This window comes from Miniopterus schreibersii, assembly GCF_964146895.1.
Source record: "Miniopterus schreibersii genome assembly, chromosome: 12".
In the NCBI taxonomy this organism is placed as follows: domain Eukaryota; kingdom Metazoa; phylum Chordata; class Mammalia; order Chiroptera; family Miniopteridae; genus Miniopterus; species Miniopterus schreibersii.
This window is the reverse complement of record NC_138112.1, coordinates 8,991,783-9,013,965: the sequence shown is the minus strand read 5'-3', so window position 1 is coordinate 9,013,965 and position 22,183 is coordinate 8,991,783. Positions and strand designations below refer to the sequence as shown.

Genomic DNA, 22,183 nt, shown 5'->3' with positions numbered 1-22,183 from the left:
AAGAAAGAAAACTACAGGTCAGTATCCCTGATGAACATAGATGCTAAAATCCTCAACAAAATATTAGCCAATCGGATCCAGCAATACATTAAAAAAGATCATACACCATGACCAAGTGGGATTTATTCTGGGGATGCAAGGCTGGTACAATATTCACAAATCAATAAATGTGATACATCACATAAACAAAATGTAAGATAAAAATCACATGATCATATCAATAGATGCAGAAAAAGCATTCAGCAAAATCCAATACCCATTTTTGATAGAAATTCTCAGCAAAGTAGGAATAGAGGGAACATACCTCAACATAATAAAGGCCATATATGACAAACCTACAGCCAACATCATACTCAATAGGCAAAAACTGTTTCCCTTATAAACAGGAACAAGACAGGGAAGTCTACTTTATCACTCTTATTTAACATAGTACTGGAAGTCCTAGCCACAATGATCAGACAAGAAGAAAATATAAAAGGCATCCAAATTGGAAAGGAGGAAGTATCACATGATCTCACTTATATGTGGAATCTAATGAACAAAATAAACTGACAAACAAAATAGATCCAGAGACATGGACGCATGGAACAGACTGACAGATCTCAGAGGGAGGGGGTAAAGGGTGGTGGGAAGAGATTAACCAAAGAATTTATATGCATATATGCATAACCCATGGACACAGATAATAGTGCAGTGAAGGTCCGCAGTGGGGGGGGGGGGCTGGGGTGGAGTGGAGGGGGTCAATCAAGGTAAAAGGGAGACATCTGTAACACTTTCAACAATAGAGATAAATTTCAAAAAAAAAAAAAAAGGAGGAAGTAAAACTGTCATTATTAGCAGATGACATGATATTGTACATAGAAAACCCTAAAGACTCCACCAAAAAACTACTAGATTTAATTAATGAATTCGGCAATGTGGCAGGATACACAATTAACACCAGAAATCGGTGGCATTTTTTATACAATAATGAACTCTCAGAAGAGAATCTAAAAAACCAGTCCCATTTACCATTACAAAAAAAAAAAAGAGATACCTAGGAATAAACTTAACCAAGGAGGTAAAAGATCTGTACTTGGAAAACTACAGGACATTGAAAAAAGAAACAGAGGAAGATACAAACAAATGGAAACATATACTGTGTTCACAGATTAGAAGAATTAACATAATTAAAATGCCCATACTACCAGGGGAAAATGAAGGACATCTGTAATAGAGTAAACCCTCAATTTTGTGGACCTCGGTTTAATGGACATCGTATTTAATGGACATTTCCCGTACATATGTTATATGTGAAAATTAACACCCAGTTAATTTAAAAATGCTTTTAACCAAAATTTACTTATAATTAAATTAACAGGTTATATTTTGTTATTAATTCACTTATTTTTCACAAATAGGCCCTATGTTGGAAAAAACACTGTAGTAATTTCACCAACATAAATAAATATTACATATCTACTATAGTCTACATATTTAAATCCAAGAGTCACAGCTTGTAAACAATGTTCAGCGAATGATTAGCACGTGATCACACATCGATCGTGGTAATTTTGGCTCTGTTGTCACTTGGGGCGACTTTATGCAGCAGTTTTTTTTTTTTTCTTAATGTGTTTTTTTTTTTTTTTAGAAAGAGAGGAAGGGAGAGATAGAAACATCAATGAGAGAAAAACATCAATCGGCTGCCTCCTGCATGCCCCCTACTGGTGATCGAGCCTGCAACCTGGGCATGTGCCTCAACTGGGAATCAATCGAACAAGTGACCTCTTGGTACTTGGGAAGAAACTCAACCAACTGAGCGACTGGTTGGGCTCTGCTGCAGTTTGGTTTTTTTTTGTTTGTTTTTTGTTAATTCTCATCTTAGGATACTTTTTCCATTGATTTTTTTAGAGAGAGCGGAAGAGAGCGAAAGAGAGGAAGAGAGGAAAGAAGAAGGGAGGAAGGGAGGAAGGGAGGGGGATGTAGAGACGTAGAGACAGAGAGAGAAACATGGATGTGAGAGACACTGACTGGGTGCCTTCTGCATGCGCCCAGACCAGGGCCAGGGATCGAACCTGCAACCCAGGTACATGCCCTTGACTGGGAATCGAACCTGTGACCCTTTAGTATGCAAGCCAATGCTCTAACTACTGAGTGACATGGGCTAGTGTCTACAGCAGTTTTAATGTGTGCCAGCAGATGTTCCAACATGCACTAAGCCATGCCCCAGCCATGTGCATTTGTTTACTTGTGGTGACATGATCAAATGCATTTACTAGACCTATTCGGTATAAATTAAAAATTACTGTTAATACATACAGAAAACTTTTATGTAAAATTACACTTTTCATACATACTTCATTTTAATTGCACAAATGTATCTACATAAGTAAAAACAGGTAAACTGTCAACTTTTTAACATACGCATTCGGAAAACCTACTTTATTATATGACAGACTTTTGGCTTTAAAGAATAGCCCCTCACCCGAATTAGTCTGCATGTCAAGGTTTTACTGTACTCTCAACAATAAAAGTAAATTTTAAAAAAATATGTAACACTCCTATACCCTAACACAAATTTACAAATAAGCAGTCAGAACATCAGTATGTAAAAACCCATTGAAAAGGTAGAAAACCTAATTTTTCAAAATTAAATTCAATTTAATACAGTTTATTCACCCATACGTAACAGATATTCATGCTTCCAATAGGTTCCATGTAAATCCATTTCTAATGTGTAATCTAGGTCTGAGAGAAATCTCCCTTGTCTTGTAAAAGAAAATAAAATTTTACAAGTGAACTAAACATACAAACTCTCCCTAGCTAAAGGGAGACATCTACAGGCAACAGCTTAAAATTGGGGCTTTTTCTCACATCCTTGGGGATATTGGAGCCATAATGGAGCCTTCTGAAATTCTTTCACTTAACAATTATTATTCTTTTTTTAAATATATTTTTATTGATTTCAGAAAGAGAGGAAGGGAGAGGGAGAGAGAGAGAGAAACATCGATGACGAGAGTCACTGATCGGCTGCCTCCTGCGAGCCAGCAATCCAGGCATGTGGCCTCACCAGGAATTGAACTGCGATCTCCTGGATCATAGGTCGATGCTCAACCACTGAGCCAGCTGGCTGGGCAGCAATTATTCTTTTAACCATGCAGTCTGTGAATTCCATTCACTGAACAAAACACAGTTTATTTTAACCTATTACTTGCCATCTAAAATAACAATATTCCCCAAATTCCAAGAGGCCAATTAAATTTCATTCATTTGCTTACTTTAAATCTCCTCTCTCAATCTGTTGGTCCTAATGGCAGGGTGGCACAGAAAAATGGTTGGCATGTCTTAAATTGGTAAGAGACACACAGAGAATATTAACCTGCTTCAGAGCAGAGCCTGAAGACAATCATATTTAGAATGAAGTTTAAGAACTTCAAAAGACTGAGGCGGAAGAAACTACTCTTATTTTAATGAAAAACTGTCTCGTAAATTGTTGACTGACTTGCATGATCTGATCAGAAGATCTCTCTAGCTCATCCCTCTGTCACTAACTCAAATGTCCTCAAGGGACAAATGGCTGGCTGGAAAAAGAAAAGAAGGCTGTCCAAGAGAAAGACATCAGGGAGGGGTGACGGCAGTAAGCTGGAGAATGCATCCCAAGACTAAAGGCATACCATTTTTTCCCCCTTTAACTCTAAACTGGCCAAACTACTGTAGATGAAAAGGGGGTTCTATGGAAAGGAACCCCCCTGGGTGACCTGATCATAAATTCCTAACTGCGCAGGTCATGGTGAGTAGGCAGGCCTTAGGCATATAAATTCTTTAGTACGAGGGTTATCTTTGCCTTAAGCAAGCCCTGTCCTTGCTTTCTGTGCATCTAGGTTAACACACCTCTGCAATAACACTTTTTAGACCCCTCCTTCTAAAGCGGAATCACACTCAAAAGAGGGCAGAATCTTAACCTATAATTAGATCCCTGCCTTGCTTTCTCCCACCCTCAAGTAATCTTCCTTCTCTTCCCTCCTTAATTTCAAATGCATACAAGCTGCAAAACAGTTATTCTTGGGAGCACGTGAGATACTCTGGCATATGCTGTTGGTTTGGCTCAGATTCTTATAAAAATTCTCTACAGGTTTGGACTTCTCTTACATCAACACTACCCACCCTCTCATGCTGACCCCACCCTCCTACTTGCTATGCTTGGTCTACAAATTTTTCAAACTTTCCCCCTAATGCCTGATACTGAAGTAATGTGAATTTAAAAAAGAAAAAGGAATACGAAATGTGTATATGTGCAGAAAATGTCTGGAGAAATATACTCCAAGGTTTTAACAATAGCTATCTGGAGATTAGGGGATTATGAATGTTTTTATTTTCTTATTTTTGTTATCATATTAATTTTCTAATGAGAAGAGAAAAAAGTAACTTTTAATAAAAAAAGAGTACTATCAAAAGCCATGGCATACCCAATCCTCACTACTTTGAAGCTGAGAATAACAGCAGGACCAACAGAAAGCTAAATCTAAATCCCACATTAATCAAGGAGAAGTATTTAGTGGCAATATATTATCACTGCACTCTATTCAAATGACATTTATTTTTTAATAAAAAAATATTACTAGCAAAGGAATTCCATATTTGATAAAGTGAGGCAACTGAATTAAAACTTCAAAGCCCAGGCAAATTAAACTATCTCCTAATTCTAGTCCAATCTCATAAGGCCTTACCATAAAGATCAGGTCCATGTGGAGTAAAGACATTATACAAAACAATGTTGAGCGGTGCAATCACCAGCTTCCCATAATAGTAGCTGTCGATGACCACCACAGGAACCTGAAACAGAGCAGAAAATACATAGCAACTGTGGAGTTTTGCTTTGGAAACATGCTCACAATGCTAATAGGATAAACTTCAAAATGAAAAACAGAATCAACTCCTAATATTCTCTTTCCCACATCAGAAGTTGCTTTCACACAGTGGAACATACAGATGATATATAACAAAATTGTATACCTGAGATTTACATAATGTTATTAACAGGTGTTACCCAATAAATTAAATTAAATTACATTTTTAAAAAAGAAGTTGTTCTCATTACAACTTTAGAACAAAATAAGAAAAAGAGAAAACTCACCAGAAAGAGAATGAGGGCCACCAGCGACCAATGAAAGAAACTCTTCCACCTGTGTTTCATGACCAGCAAGTCAAAGGCAATAGGTAAGCTATTTAAGAGAGAAACAGAAAGTGGGAAGTTAAATACTTAGAGAGAATACAGACAGGTCAGATTCACATGCCTCATGTGGAAATGAGAATGGCATGTCTCCAGCAGTTATAACGAGGAAGAAACGTGGTAAAAGGGAGGATGTCTTCTAAAAAAAATACACAGTTCTCTTCACAGGACCCATCAGACTGCTATGCACCCTCAATGCACAAGAAATATCAATACTGAGCTTCTGGAATGAGCTCTGTTTTATACATATTTATGTGTAATGGGCATTCAAAATATATTAATTATAAGTAAATGTAGCCTACTGTCCTACACGCACCCTGCCAAATAAGTACTGATTTCTCCCTTTCATGATATATTAAGATTTTAGCAATATCATATTACAAATTTGACTTCAATTCTGATATATCCTCTCCCAATATGATTTGCTCTTCTTCCTTTCACTTAAATTTCTTAAATTCCTTAAATGCCTTCACTATTTCTTCCTTAAGGCCTAGCATAAGTTATTAAGACTGACCTCTTGGCCACACCCACTATCTCTTCACAAGTCTCAACTCCCTTTGTCTATCTGCTGTTCTTTGCACAAAGCATCTGTCCCTCCCTAGCTCCTGCTCTTTTCTGGACTCTCCCCTTGTGCTTCTTTCTAGGCTTCTTTTTTTCCGTACCCCATGGTGGTGCTCTACTATGGTGATAGTTCCCTAAAACAAGCTTCTGCTTTTCTTTCTCCACACTTGCTTTCTCAGTAGGTGCTTCCACTCTTGTTGCATGAACAATCACCCTCATATCCATGACTTCCAAATCTAGGATGCTAGTCTGAGCCTTTAGCCATGCTCCAACACAAAGAATTCCCTCCCTATACCAATCTAGTCCCACGGAATCCACCTCCTCCATAAAATCTCTGCAGAACCAATTTCTCCCATCTCTGAATTTATATGGCACTATCCTCTCTATCACTTATTTAGCATGTGCTGTCACAGAACACCATCTTTTATGATTTGAATTTCCACATTCTTTTACCTAAATTTTGCATCAACATTTGTGTTTTCATTTCCCCCCCCAATTACTTACATTTCCATGTGCTATATTTCTCCTTTGATAGGACAGGGTTCTTTGGGAAAGCCAGTAATGTTGGGAAGAATAGAAGTTAGCAGAAAAGAGGAAGGCCAAATATGAAATGAATTGACTCCATAGAAGAAGCCATAGGCTTGGGTGTACAGGAGCTGAGCAGGGCTGCCGAGATAAGGACACTGTGGACATCACTCACTCATACGGTTGCCAGGAGTCAAAGCCAACTCACTAGCATGTACACACGCACAAGTCATCATACTTTTAATTACTTGTTCAACGTCTATTTTTCCTACCAAAATGCAAGCTCCAAAAGAACAGGAACCATAACTTTTATTTTTCACAGTATTCAGCCATGCCTAGCACAAAGGATTCAATAAATGATGGTAGACTGCTAACTGACTGACTGTGATCCTGAAATCACTTACCTCTGCTAAAGGCAGACCAATCAAAACGTAAGACCCAGAAGTATTTGGGGAACTCCTGAAGTTCAATGTAGATGGAGTAGAGAGTAAAAGGAATGGAGGAACTAAAAAAAGGAAGACTAGAGAGGTAAAAAGGAGGAAATATAAGGGCTTTGTGAGTGATGTTAGAGTTTGGACACCATACAACAGGGGTTGGCAAACTTTTTTTTTTTTTTTAAATATATCTTTATTGATTTCAGAGAGAGGAAAGGAGAGGGAGAGAGAGAGACAGAAACATCAATGACGAGAGAGAGTCATTGATCAGCTGCCTCCCGCACACCCGACTGGGCATGGAGCCTGCAACCCCGGCATGTGCCCTAACCGGGAATCGAACCCCGATCGCCTGGATTCCAGGTAGACGCTCAACACTGAGGCATGCCTGGCTGGGCAGGGTTGGCAAACTTTTTATTTAAAGGACCTGACAGCATATATTTTAGGCTTTGCAAGACCACATATGGTCTCTGATGCATATTCTTCTGTGTGTGTGTTAACAATGCACACACAGAAATGCAAAAATTTTAGTTCTTGGGCTGTACAAAAAGAAGCCAGCTGGATTTCCTCCACAGGACACAGGCTGACAATCTCTGTCACATAGAACAATGGGGAAGCTATTATAGAGTTTAAAACAAAACAGGAGTGATGCAATCACATTTGCATTTTAGGAAGATCACTCTAGTTTGCATGTGGAGAGTAGATTTACAAGGATCAATACTAGAGGCAGTAAGATCATTCAGGAATCTGTATAGTAAATCAGGAGCAGTGAGAGGTAAAAAAAAGTAGTCAGATTCAAAAGATATTCAGGAGATAGAATAAATTAATAGGACATGGGAAAAAGAAGGCAGTCACATAATTTTTGAGTTCATGGCTCAGCACAGATGGTGGTACCATTTGCTGAGATAGAAACACAGGTAAAGAAACAGATTTGGAGGGAGGGTACAGATATGGAGGGAAGGTACTGAGTTTGGCTTTGTAAACATAAATGGAGAGATCTAATAGGCAACTAGGAATATATGAGGGAAACTGAAGAGATGATTGACTAGATATAAAGACACAGGAATCATCAAGATGGTTGCAAGACAGCAGAAAGTATAGAAGAGGGTCTCAAACAAAATCCCGAAGAATAAAATAATTTGAGGATAAAATACAGAAGATTGAAGGTGGAGAAACCAGCCTTTAAAAGGCAATTAAGAAAATTTTAAATGCCTATTCTCTGACTTAGTAACTCCCCTTCTAAAAATGTATCCCATAGATAAATGTCCACAAGTATACAGACATATGTACAAAAATGTTCACTGAAACATTGCGTGTAATAGCAAAAAAATGAAAACCAAATGTCAATAAGGCATTTGCTAAATAAATTATGGACAACCATATAATGGAATGCTATGCAATCGATACAATGAACAATATAAATCTATGTACAATAGAAGATATACAGGGGCGGAAGAGAGGAGGAGGGGGACAATGGGGGTAGAAAAGGGGATATCTGTAATACTTTGAACAGTAAAGATAAATTAAAAAGAAAAAGTGGCTGGGTTCAAAAACATAATCTTAAAGGCAAGTTACTCAACCTCTTGGACTCTACTTTCTCATTTATAAAGCATGAATAATTGATTACTCTTGCAGAGTTGTTATAAGGTTTAGGGATAAAGTCTGTAACATAGATCAGATGCTCAACAGCTACTATTCTTATTAAAATTAATCAAAACAATAGCACTAAGAGAAATAGTCTTCCATTTCCCAGGCTTTGTAGATCCAAATAATTCCTCCAACTTTAGGTCCTATCCAGAGAATACGGAGATAACCTAATATTAAGATTTACTATATGCCCAGTGATACAAGGAAGACGAGCTGTGTTAGTTTCTTACCCAAGAGCCGCACTGAATGGCCAGCCGACGATAGCCCCAGCTGCTACTCCAAGCACAGCGATGGAAGTCTTGTCCATGTACCAGCCAGTCATGGCTATCAATGTAGTATACATACAGAAACTACTAGGAAGAAATGCTGCAAGAATAAAGAAATGAAAAAAAGGGGACAGGGACAAGAGTTTGAGATTTATTAAGTATCAATTATTAAAAATTTACCTACACTGCAAAATGTCAATAACCAGGAACATATTTTGAGCAATGCTATATTAGAAATGGGTAGTAAAGTGATACACCTTTAAAAAAATGAAATGCAATGATTTTCTTATTTTCTCACTCCTATTTTTTAGGTACCAACACAACACCCAATTATACCATACCAACCATGCCATTCCTCTCCCGGCCTGTACCCCAAATCTAAAACTTAGAGAATTTCAGGTTCCCCAGGTATAGCTCCAGGTTATATTTCCAGGCAGGGAATATGCTTCGAGAAATTTAGAGCTGCTGACAGTCTGTTTCTGAAAAAACTTATCTTCTGATAGTCTCTGAGGCTGTCCAGGTACCAACCTGTACCCTGTAGGAATTCTAGGAAGCCTTCTCAAGGGTCAAATGTTGGATGGCCACACTGCTTTGCATCCTGCATCCACCCAAGTGTTGGTTGGTTGCTTTACACTCTGCATCCATTGACATGGATAAGCATGGCCTTTAGATGTCCTCCTAATTACTTCCATCCAGCATTGCTTTGCTGTTGTATATAGCAGGGGACTGACTATTTTCAGGTTCTCCGTAACAGTGATGTTCGATCAAAGTGTTTCTACCAACTCTACACAAAAATGCATATTTCCTTCTCCCTGCTATATGAGGCCCACTTCCCCTAGCACTGGGGAAGAAAAGTCAGTACCAACTCCGACAAGAACCACGATGAAGAAACTCAGCAAAGAGATAGAGGCTCTATATCAAAGGATGCCTTGAATGGAACTGTGCCTTAACATCCTCAACTGAGATTACAAAACTAAAGGCACTCCCAGGGATCTCCCTCACAGAAGAATCAATTTGAGGAGTAGCAAAGCAACTAAAAAACATGTGCAGTACAACCTTCACAGATGAATGCTAACTAGTATCAGTGCCATCCACAGCTGTAGATTCCAGCTGCCAATGTAGAGGCAAGGGGAGCAGAAGAATCTGAGGTCTCTGCCAGCCCAGAGGGGCGAACACAGTCTCATTTAGGGCAGTGGATCCCAAAGTTATTCAGACATGGAGCCCTGAGGTGGCTGCAGAGCAATATAAATTTTGATAGTCAATGAAGAAAACATAAATACTTCTGAGCTGGATACTACTTTTTGTGCATACTTAGTATGTAAACTAGATTCTGGTACACTCAAGCAGAAATGAAAATTGAGATAATTATATTTAGTAACTTAATTTTTCCAGAGAATTGGGAACAGGATACCTTTTGGCAGCAAGTTACTTTGGTTCAGCTCATGGAACACAAATGTTCACTGGCAGCATAATTTAAAAGCCACCACTCTGGATTGAGGTTTTTATTCTCAATTTCTACAAGCTTAGTGTAAAAAAAGCCCAGCAGAAGATGTATACTTTTATAGAATACAATGCAAATATTGGGCAGAAAGAAGAACTGTCAAGAACAGAATTTTTAGGCACAAGAGCTTTCTTGAGCAAAACAACAAATTGATTTTCCTTCCCCTAACAACAAAGAAAGGCAGAGGGTGCCTATGTTTTTCAGCCTTGCAGTGACAAAAAATACAACAATGTAACAGAAAGCAACCTGATGAAAACAACAGCTCTACCACTATGAACTGTTTGACTCTCCATAGGTCATTTCATCTTTCTAGCAAAAATGGGAAAATATTTATCTTACTTAATGTTGTAAAGGTCAATCAAGATCGGGTAGGCAAGAGTGGTCTGCATATTATTAACATGTTATACAAATATAACCTATACCTGGACAAGTTCTTTCTTTCAATGCAACTGTGAAATATCAGTGAACCTGTTATGCCCTCACCTGGTCCTTTGCTTACCTGAAGATGAGCAGAACATGCCAGTGCTGAGAACTAAGAAGGCCAGCATCATTCGACTCACATGCAGCCCAAATTTCTTGCACACAGCCCTAGAAGGCAAAAGCTCTCAGCATAGCAAATCTTCAGGATGGAAATTTCAAATCAAAAGACAAAAACATGCCTGCATCTCAGAGAACACTAAAGATGTAAAGTCAATACCAAATGGGCTTCACAGGTTTGTTAGCAATGTTTGTGTGCATAAGGAAAGAAGCTCTCTCCCTACGAGGAAATGTATCCTTCCTGTGCTAAAAGTATGTCTACTAACAATAGGAAAACAGCCTGATGTTGTGAAAAAATAACAGGCCTCAGACTCAGACAGGCACAGGTTCAAATCTGGGGTCTGCCACCTACTAGCAGTGAGACCCTTGTCTAGTTACATAATCACTCTGTCAGACTCCTCATCTGTAAAAAGAGGATAGTAATACCTACTCTGTAAGGCTTCTGTGAACAATGCATGGCAAAGTGCTCAAAAGAGGGCCTGGCACACAGCTGCTCAAAAAATGGTAGTTATCAGAAAAAGACTAGGAGATGCACCCAAGTGTTAATAAGTCGTTATCTAAGTCATTGTTTTTCAAACTTAAGCAATTATAAACTTCCTTTTACTTCTTTCTTGTAGGTTTTTTAAAACTCTATATATGAAACATTATTAAAAATTATTATTGTTTCATTCAGTCAAAATTTGTTGACATACCCATATGTTAACCAGTTTCCTGCTCCGGTTCCTTATCGAATCTCAGGGCTTCTTTCTGAAATAATTGTGCTTTTTCCTAAGTATATCCTTTAGAAGTTCCTTTAGTGAAGTTCTGTCAATTGTAAATTCTTTTTCTTTCTTTTATATATTGTCTGAAAAGTCCTTTATTTAGCTCTTGGTCTTAAAAGGTGGTTTAGCTGAGTATACAATTTTAGGATGACAGTCATTTTCTCTCAGCACTTTGAAGATATCTTTTTTGAGAAGGCTTCTTAGTCTAACTGCCTAACGCTCCTTTATAGGTAATTAAGTTCTCTGTCAACTTTTAAGATCTTTGTTCTTGAAGTTCTACACAGTTTCACTAATTCCTTTTTAATTATCCATATTAGGATACATTACGCTTCCTGAATCTGTGGATTAGCATATTTTTTTCATCAGTTTTGGAAAATTCTTAGCTATCACTTCCCTGAAAACTGCCTTTCCCCATTCTCTCTATTATCTCCTAGAATAGGGGTGGTTTCTTTCAAACAAAAGATTGCATTTTAGATACAATATTAGGAGCTAGAAGGAAAGTGTTTTCTATTTTTAAACACTGCTAATACTATCAGAAAAATAATCTGTTCTATATTGGGCTTCCTTACAGCACTTTTAGAAGCAAAGCTTTTATACTCACTTGTAAAAGTAAAGTTCACAAATACAGCTCACAAAAGCCAGAAGACATCGTAAAAAGTAAAAGACAAGAATCTGAAAGAAACCCAGAACAAAAAAAACAGAAGTCACAGATACAAGTCAGCAAAACTCTCAAAGATGAAACCACTCTCATTCGTCATTAATAACACTATAAATTGATATAATCCTTAGAAAAACAGTATGTATCAAGAACCACAAAAATTTTCATATCCCTAAATTCAGTATATCTATTTCTATTATTCTAGCCCTCAGAAGTAACTATGTAAGTAAATACGGAATGGGAGGTTCCAGTCATGAAAATGTTAACTGCAGCACGATTAATTTAGAAAAACTTTTTAAAAAACTACAAAATGTCCAATTATAGGGAAATGGTTAAATAAACTAGTCCATATCTATTTCATGGACTATTATACAGATATTAAAATTTATGGTTACAAAAAAAGTGAAAAACTTCTTATATGAAGCTTATTCATTCAACAAACATTTCTTACACAATTGTATAGATATAGATGTGAACAAAACCAACTCCATTTGTTCCAGATTTCATTTCATTTTTAAGTTTTCATGCTATGACCTTTGACAAACTTGACTATGTTTAGCAAGCATATCAAAACAAAGCTTTCTAGCTCATGATTATCTGTGTTCCTTAAAATACAGCCATAAGTATATATACATACATATATATATATATATATATATATACACACACACACACACACACACATATATATATTAGGGAGGAAGAAGGGGAGGGGGAAGGAGGAAGGAAGGGACGGGGGAGGGGGGAGAGAGAGAGAGAGAGAGAGAGAGAGAGAGAGAGAGAGAAACATCGACGTGAGAGAGATCCAGCGATCAGTCGCCTCCCATACTCGCCTGACTAGGGATGAAACTAGCATCCTAGGTATGTACCCTGACTGGGAATAGAACTGGTCACTTTCCTGTGCATGAGATGACACTCCAACTGAGCCACACTGGCCAGGATGCCATACATATTTTTGACAGCAACAGCTGGAATAGCATGACAGCCAAGATAAATATCAAACTGGTAATAGTATCGAATATAAGCAATCATCTATCACAAGACCACCAGGAGGTATGGCCCCTGGCGCTACTGCATTTTTTGTCTCTTTGACTTGTCAATTATTAGTACCCACGTTATACTATTAAAAAAGTACTGTAGCCCAGCTGGCATGGCTCAGTGGTTGATCATTGACCTATGATCCAGGAGATCACGGTTCGATTTCAGGTCAGGGCACATGCCCGAGCTGCAGGATCAATCCCCAGCTGAGGGTGTGCAGGAGCAGCTGATCAACGACTCTCTCTCATCACTGGTATCTCTCTCTCTCTCTTCCTCTCCCTTCGTCTCTCTGAAATCAATAAAAAAATATATTTTTTTTAAAAAGTATTGTAACAGGAGTCTGGTAGCAGAAAATAATTTGTGTAAAACTGCTGGGCCATCTCTCCACTCTGGCCCAGTCTTTCTGTAAGTAAATTACCCTCTAATAAATTCTGTTATATTTCATGGAATTGCCTGCTTCATCTTTCAGTCTGAAAATATCTTTTCATTATGGTGGACATTACACCTCTGCTCCATCATTGGACAATAATATATTAGGTACTGACTATTACAAAATACTAGATGAAAATGCATAATACAGTATTATTTATACATCAGAGTTATAACAATAAACATCAGAAGTATATGAAAAGACTGGAAAGAAATATAATAAAATGGTAAAAGTGGCTGTATCAGGCTAGTGGAATTTAGGTACATAATCTTCTTCCTATCTTCCAAACTTTGTAAGGTGGTTTTATTAATTTTAAAACTACGAACATCAATTTAAAAAATAAAAAACAAAATAATAGGGGTTGTACCAAATAGCTTTTATACTATGTTTAAGAGGATTGAATACCTCAGAATATAAGCATATTTAAACATATACTATGATTAATATAACTGCATATAACATGAAAATACTTTCCATTTTCATCACTATAACAAAAAAATTCAACAAAAAAATTCAACAAAAATTTAACAAAAAGAGTTAGATAAAGTGACAAGTAAATGACAAGACTCATTCATTAATTCAATAAAAAGTACTGCAAACATACTATACATTGAGCAGTATTCTAGATGCTACCAGGAATATAGATAATTTTAGTACAAAGTATATATGTTTAAGGACTCCTCACCTAGTTGGGAAAGGTAAAAAACACATTTTCAAAGTTAAAAATTAACACGAGTTAATGTAAGAATGGTATTTGGGAACAGGACAGTGCAAAAAGATACAAAAAAATAAATGAGGTATAAGTAGAATAAAAGAAGCTAATTTCTATATATTCAGATGAAAGAGAAACCAAGAGATTCACCTGACAAACCAATGACACTAATACGGAAATTCACAAGACTTAAATTAAGATCAAAAAGCAAAAATCAATTGTGCTCCTTGATATCAGCAATGACCACCTAAAAAATTACCATTCATAACAGCAACAAAAAGTATAAAAAAATCTAGGCATTAACCTATAAAGACTGGGTAAAGCCGAAATGGATATATTTTAAAAATTTTATTAAAAGACAGAAAATCTGCCCTGGCCGGTGTGGCTCAGTTGGTTGAGAGTCATCCCATGCACCAAAAGGTCACCAGTCAGGGCACATGATCAGGTTGTGGGCTAGATCCCTGGTCTGGGTGCGTGGGGGAGGCAGCCAATTGATGTTTTTCTCTCACATCAATGTTTCTCTGTTTCTCTCTCTCTCTCTCTCTGTATAAAAAAAAGAAAAGAAAAAGAAAACCTGACTAAATATATTTTAGGGATAGAATGACTTAACAATATAAAAACATTAATTCTCAAATTAATATGTAAATTCAGTGCAACTCCTCTCAAAACCCAGCAGAATTTGACGGAGGGACAAACTGACTCTAAAATGATATTTAAATACAAATTTTAAAATGAAGAAAACGAGAAATTCATCAACCAGATATTAATACATATTACAAAGCCATAATAAAAATTGACCAATGCCATAGAAAAAAGAGGCCAGAAACAGACCAATACGTATGGGATGAGGTGTATGACAGAGATGGTATTACAAGTCAGAAGGAAAAGGGATAGGTTACATAGCAGGTGGTGCTGAAAAATCCACTTCACTAGCAAAAATAAAGCTGGATTTTTCCACAATTAAATAAATAAAACTCACATGGATTAAGTCTTTTATGTAAATGGTAAGATTATAAAGCTAATAGAAGAATGTCTTTGTGACCTGTGGTAAAGAAGGATTTCTTTTAGAAAGACCCCAAACCCACCAACCATATGTGAAAAACTAACTGGTTTGACTACACCAAAATTAAAGATTACTGTTCAACAAAGGACCACAGACAAAGTTCAGAGAGAGATGACAGACTAAAAGAAAGACTTCCTAGTATCTAAAATGGGTGGGGAATATCCAGCTTGCTTTATCCAGACAAAACACCAAGAAAGGAATAGTCTAACAAGACAGGAAACTTGTAGACAATAACCACTCAATTCCAGCCATGCACCCCAGAAAAAAATATAGCTCCACTTTCACCAATGTGATCAAAGGTCCAGGTCCAGCCATGGCTGGTGTGGCTCCATGGTTAGAGCACTGGCCTTTGCACTGACGGGTCGCTCAAATCGAAGGTTTAATTCCCAGTCAAGGGCATGTACCTGGGTTGTAGGTTTGCTCCCCACCCCTGGTCAGGGTGCATGTGGGAGGCAACTAGTCAATGTGTCTCTCTCACACTGATGTTTCTGTTTCTCTCTCTCTCTCTCTCTCTCTCTCTCTCTTCTCTCTGTGTCTCTCTCTCCCCCTCCCTCCCTCCACTCTGTGAAAAAGTAACAGAAAAAAAAATATCCTCAGGTGAGGATTAACAAAAGCCCAGGTAGAGTAGGAAGCCAGGGCTTTTATCTTCACCAGAGGTAAAAGCTCCCTCTTCTACCAGTGTCAGTGAGGACCCCTTGGAGAGCCTGTACCTCCGCCTGTTCCCCTCCCCCACCTAGCAATATAGTCATGTGCTCCTTGATGATGCAGATATGTTCTGAAAAATTCGGTGTTAGGTGATTTCATCCTTGTGCGAACATCAGAGACTGTATTTTCACAAACTTAGATGGCAGCCTAGCAACACTTAGGTTATACGGTGTATCTTACTGCTCCTAGGCTACAAGCCTGCACAGTACGGAATTATACAAGACAACACAAGATTAAATCAAGCACAAGAGAAAATGATGCACTCAAGAGATGCAGTCAACACGAGATGTATGAGGCTGTTGCCAAAGTAGGACAGCATACTGCTTTACAACAAACTTTTTTTTAATAAGTACAAAGAATACACTCTAAAATACTGATTAAAAGTTTAGTATATCTTTTTCGTGGCGCCTCAGAGACGGTCGGCTGCTTCAAGATGAAGCTGAACATCTCTTTCCCAGCCACTGGCTGCCAGAAACTCATTGAAGTGGACGATGAACGCAAACTTCGTACCTTTTATGAGAAGCATATGGCCACGGAAGTTGCTGACACTCTGGGTAAAGAATGGAAGGGTTATGTGGTTCAAATCAGTGGTGGGGACGACAAATAAGGTTTTCCCTTGAAGCAGGGTGTCTTGACCCATGTTCGTGTCCGCCTGCTGCTGAGTAAGGGGCATTCCCGTTATAGACTAAGGAGGAATGGAGAGAGAAAGCACAAATCTGTTCGGGGTTGCATTGTGGATGCCAATCTCAGTGTTCTCAACTTAGTCATTGTAAAAAAAGGGGAGAAAGATATTCCTGGTCTCACCGATACTACTGTGCCTCGTCGCCTGGGGCCCAAAAGAGCTAGCAGAATCCACAAACTTTTCAGTCTCTCTAAAGACAACGATGTCCGCCAATATGTTGTGAGAAAGCCCCTAAACAAAGAAGGTAAGAAACCAAAAACTAAAGCACCCAAGATTCAGTGTTTTGTTACTCCACGTGTCCTGCAACACAAATGTCGGCAAATTGCTCTGAAGAAACAGCGGACTAAGAAAAATAAGGGAGAGGCTGCAGAATATGCTACACTTTTGGCAAAGAGAATGAAGGAGGCCAAAGAAAAAAGCCAGGAACAGATTGCCAAGAGACGTACACTGTCCCCTCTGAGAGCTTCTACCTCTAAGTCTGAGTCCAGTCAAAAATGAGATTTTGTAAGAGTAACAAATAAATGAGGACAAACATTAAAAAAATAAGAAATTTAGTATAGTAAATACATAAACCAGTGACAGAGTTGTTTGTATCATTATAAAGTAATATGTACTCTACATAATTATATGTGCTATACATTTATTTTTTAATCCTCACCCAAGGATATTTTTTCCATTGCTTTTTCAGAGTGGAAGGGGGATAGAGAGAGACAGACAGAGAGAGGGAGGGAAGGTGGGAAACATCGATGTGAGACACACTGATTGGTCTTCTCCTGCACCCACCCCGACCGGGGACGGGAGAACCTGCAACCCAGGTATGTGCCCTTGACCAGAATCGAACTCGACACCCTTTTGTCCGAAGGCCCGCGCTCTAACCACTAAGCCAAACTGGGTAGGGCTGTGGTGTACTTTTATATGACTGGCAACACAGGAGATCTGTTTACACCAGCATCACCACAAACACATGAGGAATATGTTGCATCCATCACTGAACCAGGGCATCATTATGTGGTGCCCCTAACCTGCTAGGGTGGTATCAGTGGAGGCCTGTTGGGAACCTAGACTTCTACCCTCACCTGCATTAACAAGATGGAGTGTATCAAAAGAAACCAGCTTAAACAGAAGGCTTAAATACGATCCAGAAGAGCGGAGTAGTGCAGAAGCACACTGGACCCATGAGTAAGATCCAGTCTCATGATGTAATAACCAAAATATCCAAGTTTTAACTGAAAATTACTTGTCAAACAGGAAGATCTCAAACTGAATTTAAAAAAGTCAATCAATAAATACCAAAAGAGAGAGAGCTGTTAGAATTACCTAAGTTTTAAAGGAACCATTGTAAAATTGCTTCAGTGAACAACTAAGAACATGCTTGAAACAAATGAAAAAACAGAAAGTCTCAGTAAGGAAATAGAAGATATAAAGAAAAACCAAATGGAAATTTTACAACTTAAAAATACAATATCCAAAATGAAAGCTCAATAGATAGGATCAACAGTGAAATGGAGGGGACAGAGGACATAATTAGTGAACAGGGAAGATAGAAGATTAGAAATTACTCAATCTGAACAACAGAGAGAAAAAGAGACTGGGGGGGAAAAAGAACAGAGTCTCAGGGACCTGTGGGACTAAAATAAAATATCTAACATTCATATCACTGGAGTCTCAGTGAGGAGAAACAGGGCAGGGCTGAAAAAGTACTAAAAAAAAAAATACAGCTAAAAACTTCCCAAATTTGGCAGAAGACATAAGCCTAAATATTCAAGAAGCTAAGAAAACCCCAAACAAGACAAACCCAAAGAAATCCATGCCAAGACACATCATAGTCACATTTCTGAAAAGTAATCAAGTTAGGTCTTGGTTAACTCCTAACTATCCTTCGGCACTGTTTAAATTAGGCTCTCCAAATATGCTATCCCATTGCACACTGGTATTCTTCTTTCATAAGACTCATCACATTTACAATTACTTGTTCAATGTCATCTTCCCTATTAAACCACAAATTCCATGAGGGGAGGGATTTGGTCATTGTTACATCTGTAGCATTTAAGGAAGTGTTTAGCAAACAAAAGTTGCTTAATTAATATTTGTTGAACAACAAATGAATAAATAATTCTTCTTCCAAAAAAGTCCCCTCTTAACTACCAACCTATTTTGTCTTTGTCTCAAAACTGTTCCAGGGACTCACCTCTTGATCAGTTGTGACTGCTTCCAGGTTGGCCTGCCCTTTCTTACCTTATTAGTTTGTAGAATTCTTGCATGAAATGCAGCTGGCCAGGCATGAAGCAACAGGTAAGCATAGGAGCGAATGGCATAAACTGGGGAATATTCCCAAGTCTGAAATCCCTTCCCATAGATGAGGTAGTGTGTCTGAAAGTACAAAACAGATGAATTCAGGGTTATAGTGGCCACAAGTCCTTACTAAAAGGATGAAGATGAAGTTTTTAAGCAAAAATATTAATGAGACGATGGTACACAAAATGCTGAAACTCTCAACAAGATTTGCAACTAATGGGTAAGAATCAAAACGGCCAAGTATTAAAAAAATATTAGGTCATTATAAATTCTACAAGATTATTGTTTGGTCAACATTAAAACCCTGAATTTTACCTTCTAGTTATTTTTCCTTAAACCACCTACACTAATCACTTTTTTTTAATGAAAAATGTGATTTGAAAATTTCACCTCTAAATTTTCTATAATAGGATGTCAACAGGCTTATAAATCTAAAAATCAAGAAACAGCAGTATAAGCATTCTATTTAGTACGATATTTACCTTAATAAACATCAGAAGAAATAAGTAAGAAAGTTGAAAAAAAGTGGCTGCCTCCGGGGACTGGGATTTGAACATAAGGAGTGGAACAGGGAGCTACTGCTTTTCCTTAAAGTTTTGTAGTAGAGGTTAATTTTAAAAACAATCTTAAAGTATTATTTTGATTTAAAAAAAATTTAAGGAAATTACACCTTTTCATAAAACAGCCAAGTTCCCTATAGCCTTCAACAGTAACTACTACTAAATCATCAGCTTAGAATACAAAAGTGAAAATAAAGTTATTTTACTAGTAGTCACACTTGTAGGTAGTATTTGTATCTTGATTGGTAACAAGATCCCAAGCAGTGAAATCAACAACAACAAAAATACCCAAAGAAGTCACCTACAGGTTCCCAGTAGTTGAATGTTTCATCACAGTCGGAGATGTTGCTCAGGAGAGCAGCACATAACCTCGCTGAGAGCAAACACTTGAAAGCAGTAGATCCTTCGGGTGCCCAAACTTGTCCTGCTTTGTTCCCAGATAACCTGCTCAGAAGCAAAAAAAAAAAAAAAAAAGTACGTGTCAGGGGGGCCCTGCTAACTAGAAGGACTAAAACTAGACAAAAAAAAGACAAGAGTGGCAAGGGACATTAAAGCACTGAAGCGTTCACCTGTAAAGGGGAGCGCCTAGCTGTTCTGAGCGGACCAACCGCAATCATTCCCTCCGCTTCCCGGTTTTCAGGTGAAAGCTAATTCACACACTTTAGTTCGTGGCACCTATGACGCTCCATTCAAGTAATCACTCGCTTGAAGACCACAAAGCTCTCACCCCGTTTCTTCCTTCTCTTAGCAAGGCCGTGGCTTTCCACGGCTTCATTCCCTGGCTCACGCTCCCCAGGGACAGGCCCGACCGGCGCCGGGAGCCGTCACCTCAATTCCGGCCGTGGGCCGCTCCTCCCACGCAGTCCCCACCCGCAGTCCCGGCCTCGGGGAGAGGCGGCCGCTGGAGCGGGAGGTTGGGGGCCCTCGCGTCAGAGTGAAGGGTGGGACTTTGGGAGAACGAAGGCGGCGGTGAGAGCGGGGAAAGGTGCACCGCTCCCGCCAACTCCCACACCGGGGCGCCAGCCCGCTCGGGGCCTGGCCGGGAGCCTCCCGGACCCGCGCCCCGGGGTTCTTTACAGCACACACGGCGCCCGAAGAGGGGGGTCTAGGGCGGGGGGCAGGCGGGACGCTGCCCGCCCAGGCAGAGCGGGAGGCCCCGCGCAGAGGCAGCCGGGCCTCCCGGGAGAAGGGGCGCGGGCAGACCCCGGGCCGCTCGCGCCGCCGCCCGGCCACGCCCCCGCCGCCCGCACACCTACTCGGTCCGCGGCTCCGCGCCGCCCGCCTCCCGGCTGCACAGCAGCTCCCGCAGCTTGTCCGCGGCCGAGGCCGGCTCGCCGCCGCTGCTCCCGCTTCCCTTTAGGCGCTGCCGGGCCCCGCGACTCGCCATCGCCGGCTTGGGGGAGCAAGGTAGGATCCGGCCCCCTGCGAACACCGCGAGGTCCGAGACGGCGCCGGCTGGAGAACGGTGTCCGCCGAGGGACAAAAGACCTCGACATGCGCAGAAACGACTAAGTGACAGCGTTACTGGGCCGATTGGGGCAAATCCCTGAAAAATCACAGAAACGGGACCTGAGAGTACTTTTACTGTCACAGTTATCCCTTCCACACACTTGTAAGGCTGGGCATTCCTCCCTCCCTCTAACTCTCTCTTCCTTCACTTTCCAGCATTCTCCTCTCTCCTTCAAAAACCTTTCTTCAGTCCCCCCTATTTATAACTTTTTTCAAATGTTTTTATAAATTGGTTTTAGAGAGAGGGATATAGAACCATCGATGAGAGACAAACATCTTTGGGCAGCTTCCTGCACACACGCACACACACACACCCTATTTAAAGCAGCACAAATAGTGATTAAACTGCAAGGAGATATTCAGTTAAAAATCACAGCACAGCCTACCAAAGGGAAATCCTCGAAAGGTCACTGACAACTTGCCCTCTCTGTATTTTGGTAAGAATGGTAAGGACAGCCTGTGGCTAATAGCTGCTTGAGAGAGACATGGCCATAATGGCAGAATATAGAATGAAAAGTGAAAGACATGCTATGCAGCAGATTCCCCAGACACCAGTGACTGCCATTGCTACTGCAGCAGGATGGTAAGCATTTTACAGATTTTACCCTTTTTAAATTTAATACTCATAGCAACCTTGTTTTATTGAGAAGGAACCTGAGGCCCAAGGTTGCATAGCTAGGAAATGATGAAGCCATATTCCAACCCAGGTCCATCCCCACCCAGGAGCCATATTCCAACCCAGGACTTACTACAAAGCTCATCCAACCAGGAGATCAGGAGCTTTCTCCTGACTTCATGCAGGCATTTTTATATAGGCATCTTGATGATATCACGCCTGTGACCCCCAGTGGTGGTTCACCTGTTCCTGACATCCTCCCTACTCCCCCAATCACAGCTCTGTCCCACCCTGTGGAGTTCTGTACCAGTAATTAAAACAAGTTTATAGGGGGAACACTAAACTTGACAGGGTCCCAGGTTATGATTTCATACTAAAAATTCCCAAGTACTAAAAATGGCAATTGATCATATTGCTCAATTCCCACATTATTAGTTACCAAATTCAGACATCCTAACATAGGTATCTTATACTTCC

General features: G+C 39.5%; 1 protein-coding gene and 1 pseudogene across 4 annotated transcripts in view; one reads left to right on the top strand and one right to left on the bottom strand.

The window, feature by feature from the left end:
• The window catches only part of ALG9 (ALG9 alpha-1,2-mannosyltransferase), an 87,289-nt gene extending 66,267 nt beyond the window's left edge, over nucleotides 1-21,022 (bottom strand). The window contains exons 1-8 of one of the 3 annotated variants that reach the window (XM_081154634.1): nucleotides 20,838-21,022; nucleotides 19,887-20,025; nucleotides 18,962-19,096; nucleotides 12,040-12,110; nucleotides 10,640-10,728; nucleotides 8,604-8,739; nucleotides 5,114-5,201; nucleotides 4,707-4,812 (exon numbers count right to left, since the gene is read on the bottom strand). In XM_081154634.1, coding sequence (XP_081010760.1) covers nucleotides 4,707-4,812; nucleotides 5,114-5,201; nucleotides 8,604-8,739; nucleotides 10,640-10,728; nucleotides 12,040-12,110; nucleotides 18,962-19,096; nucleotides 19,887-20,025; nucleotides 20,838-20,968 — 895 coding nt within the window. In that variant the 5' untranslated portion in view covers nucleotides 20,969-21,022. Of the gene's footprint in view, nucleotides 1-4,706; nucleotides 4,813-5,113; nucleotides 5,202-8,603; nucleotides 8,740-10,639; nucleotides 10,729-11,369; nucleotides 11,454-12,039; nucleotides 12,111-18,961; nucleotides 19,097-19,886; nucleotides 20,026-20,150; nucleotides 20,240-20,837 lie in introns of those variants that run through there. The other 2 variants (XM_081154636.1, XM_081154635.1) reach the window with 2 other exon arrangements.
• Nucleotides 16,445-17,263, top strand: LOC308565456 (small ribosomal subunit protein eS6 pseudogene; annotated as a pseudogene). The gene has a single exon. The product of its transcript is annotated as a small ribosomal subunit protein eS6 pseudogene (transcript).
• Nucleotides 21,023-22,183: the final 1,161 nt, after the last annotated feature.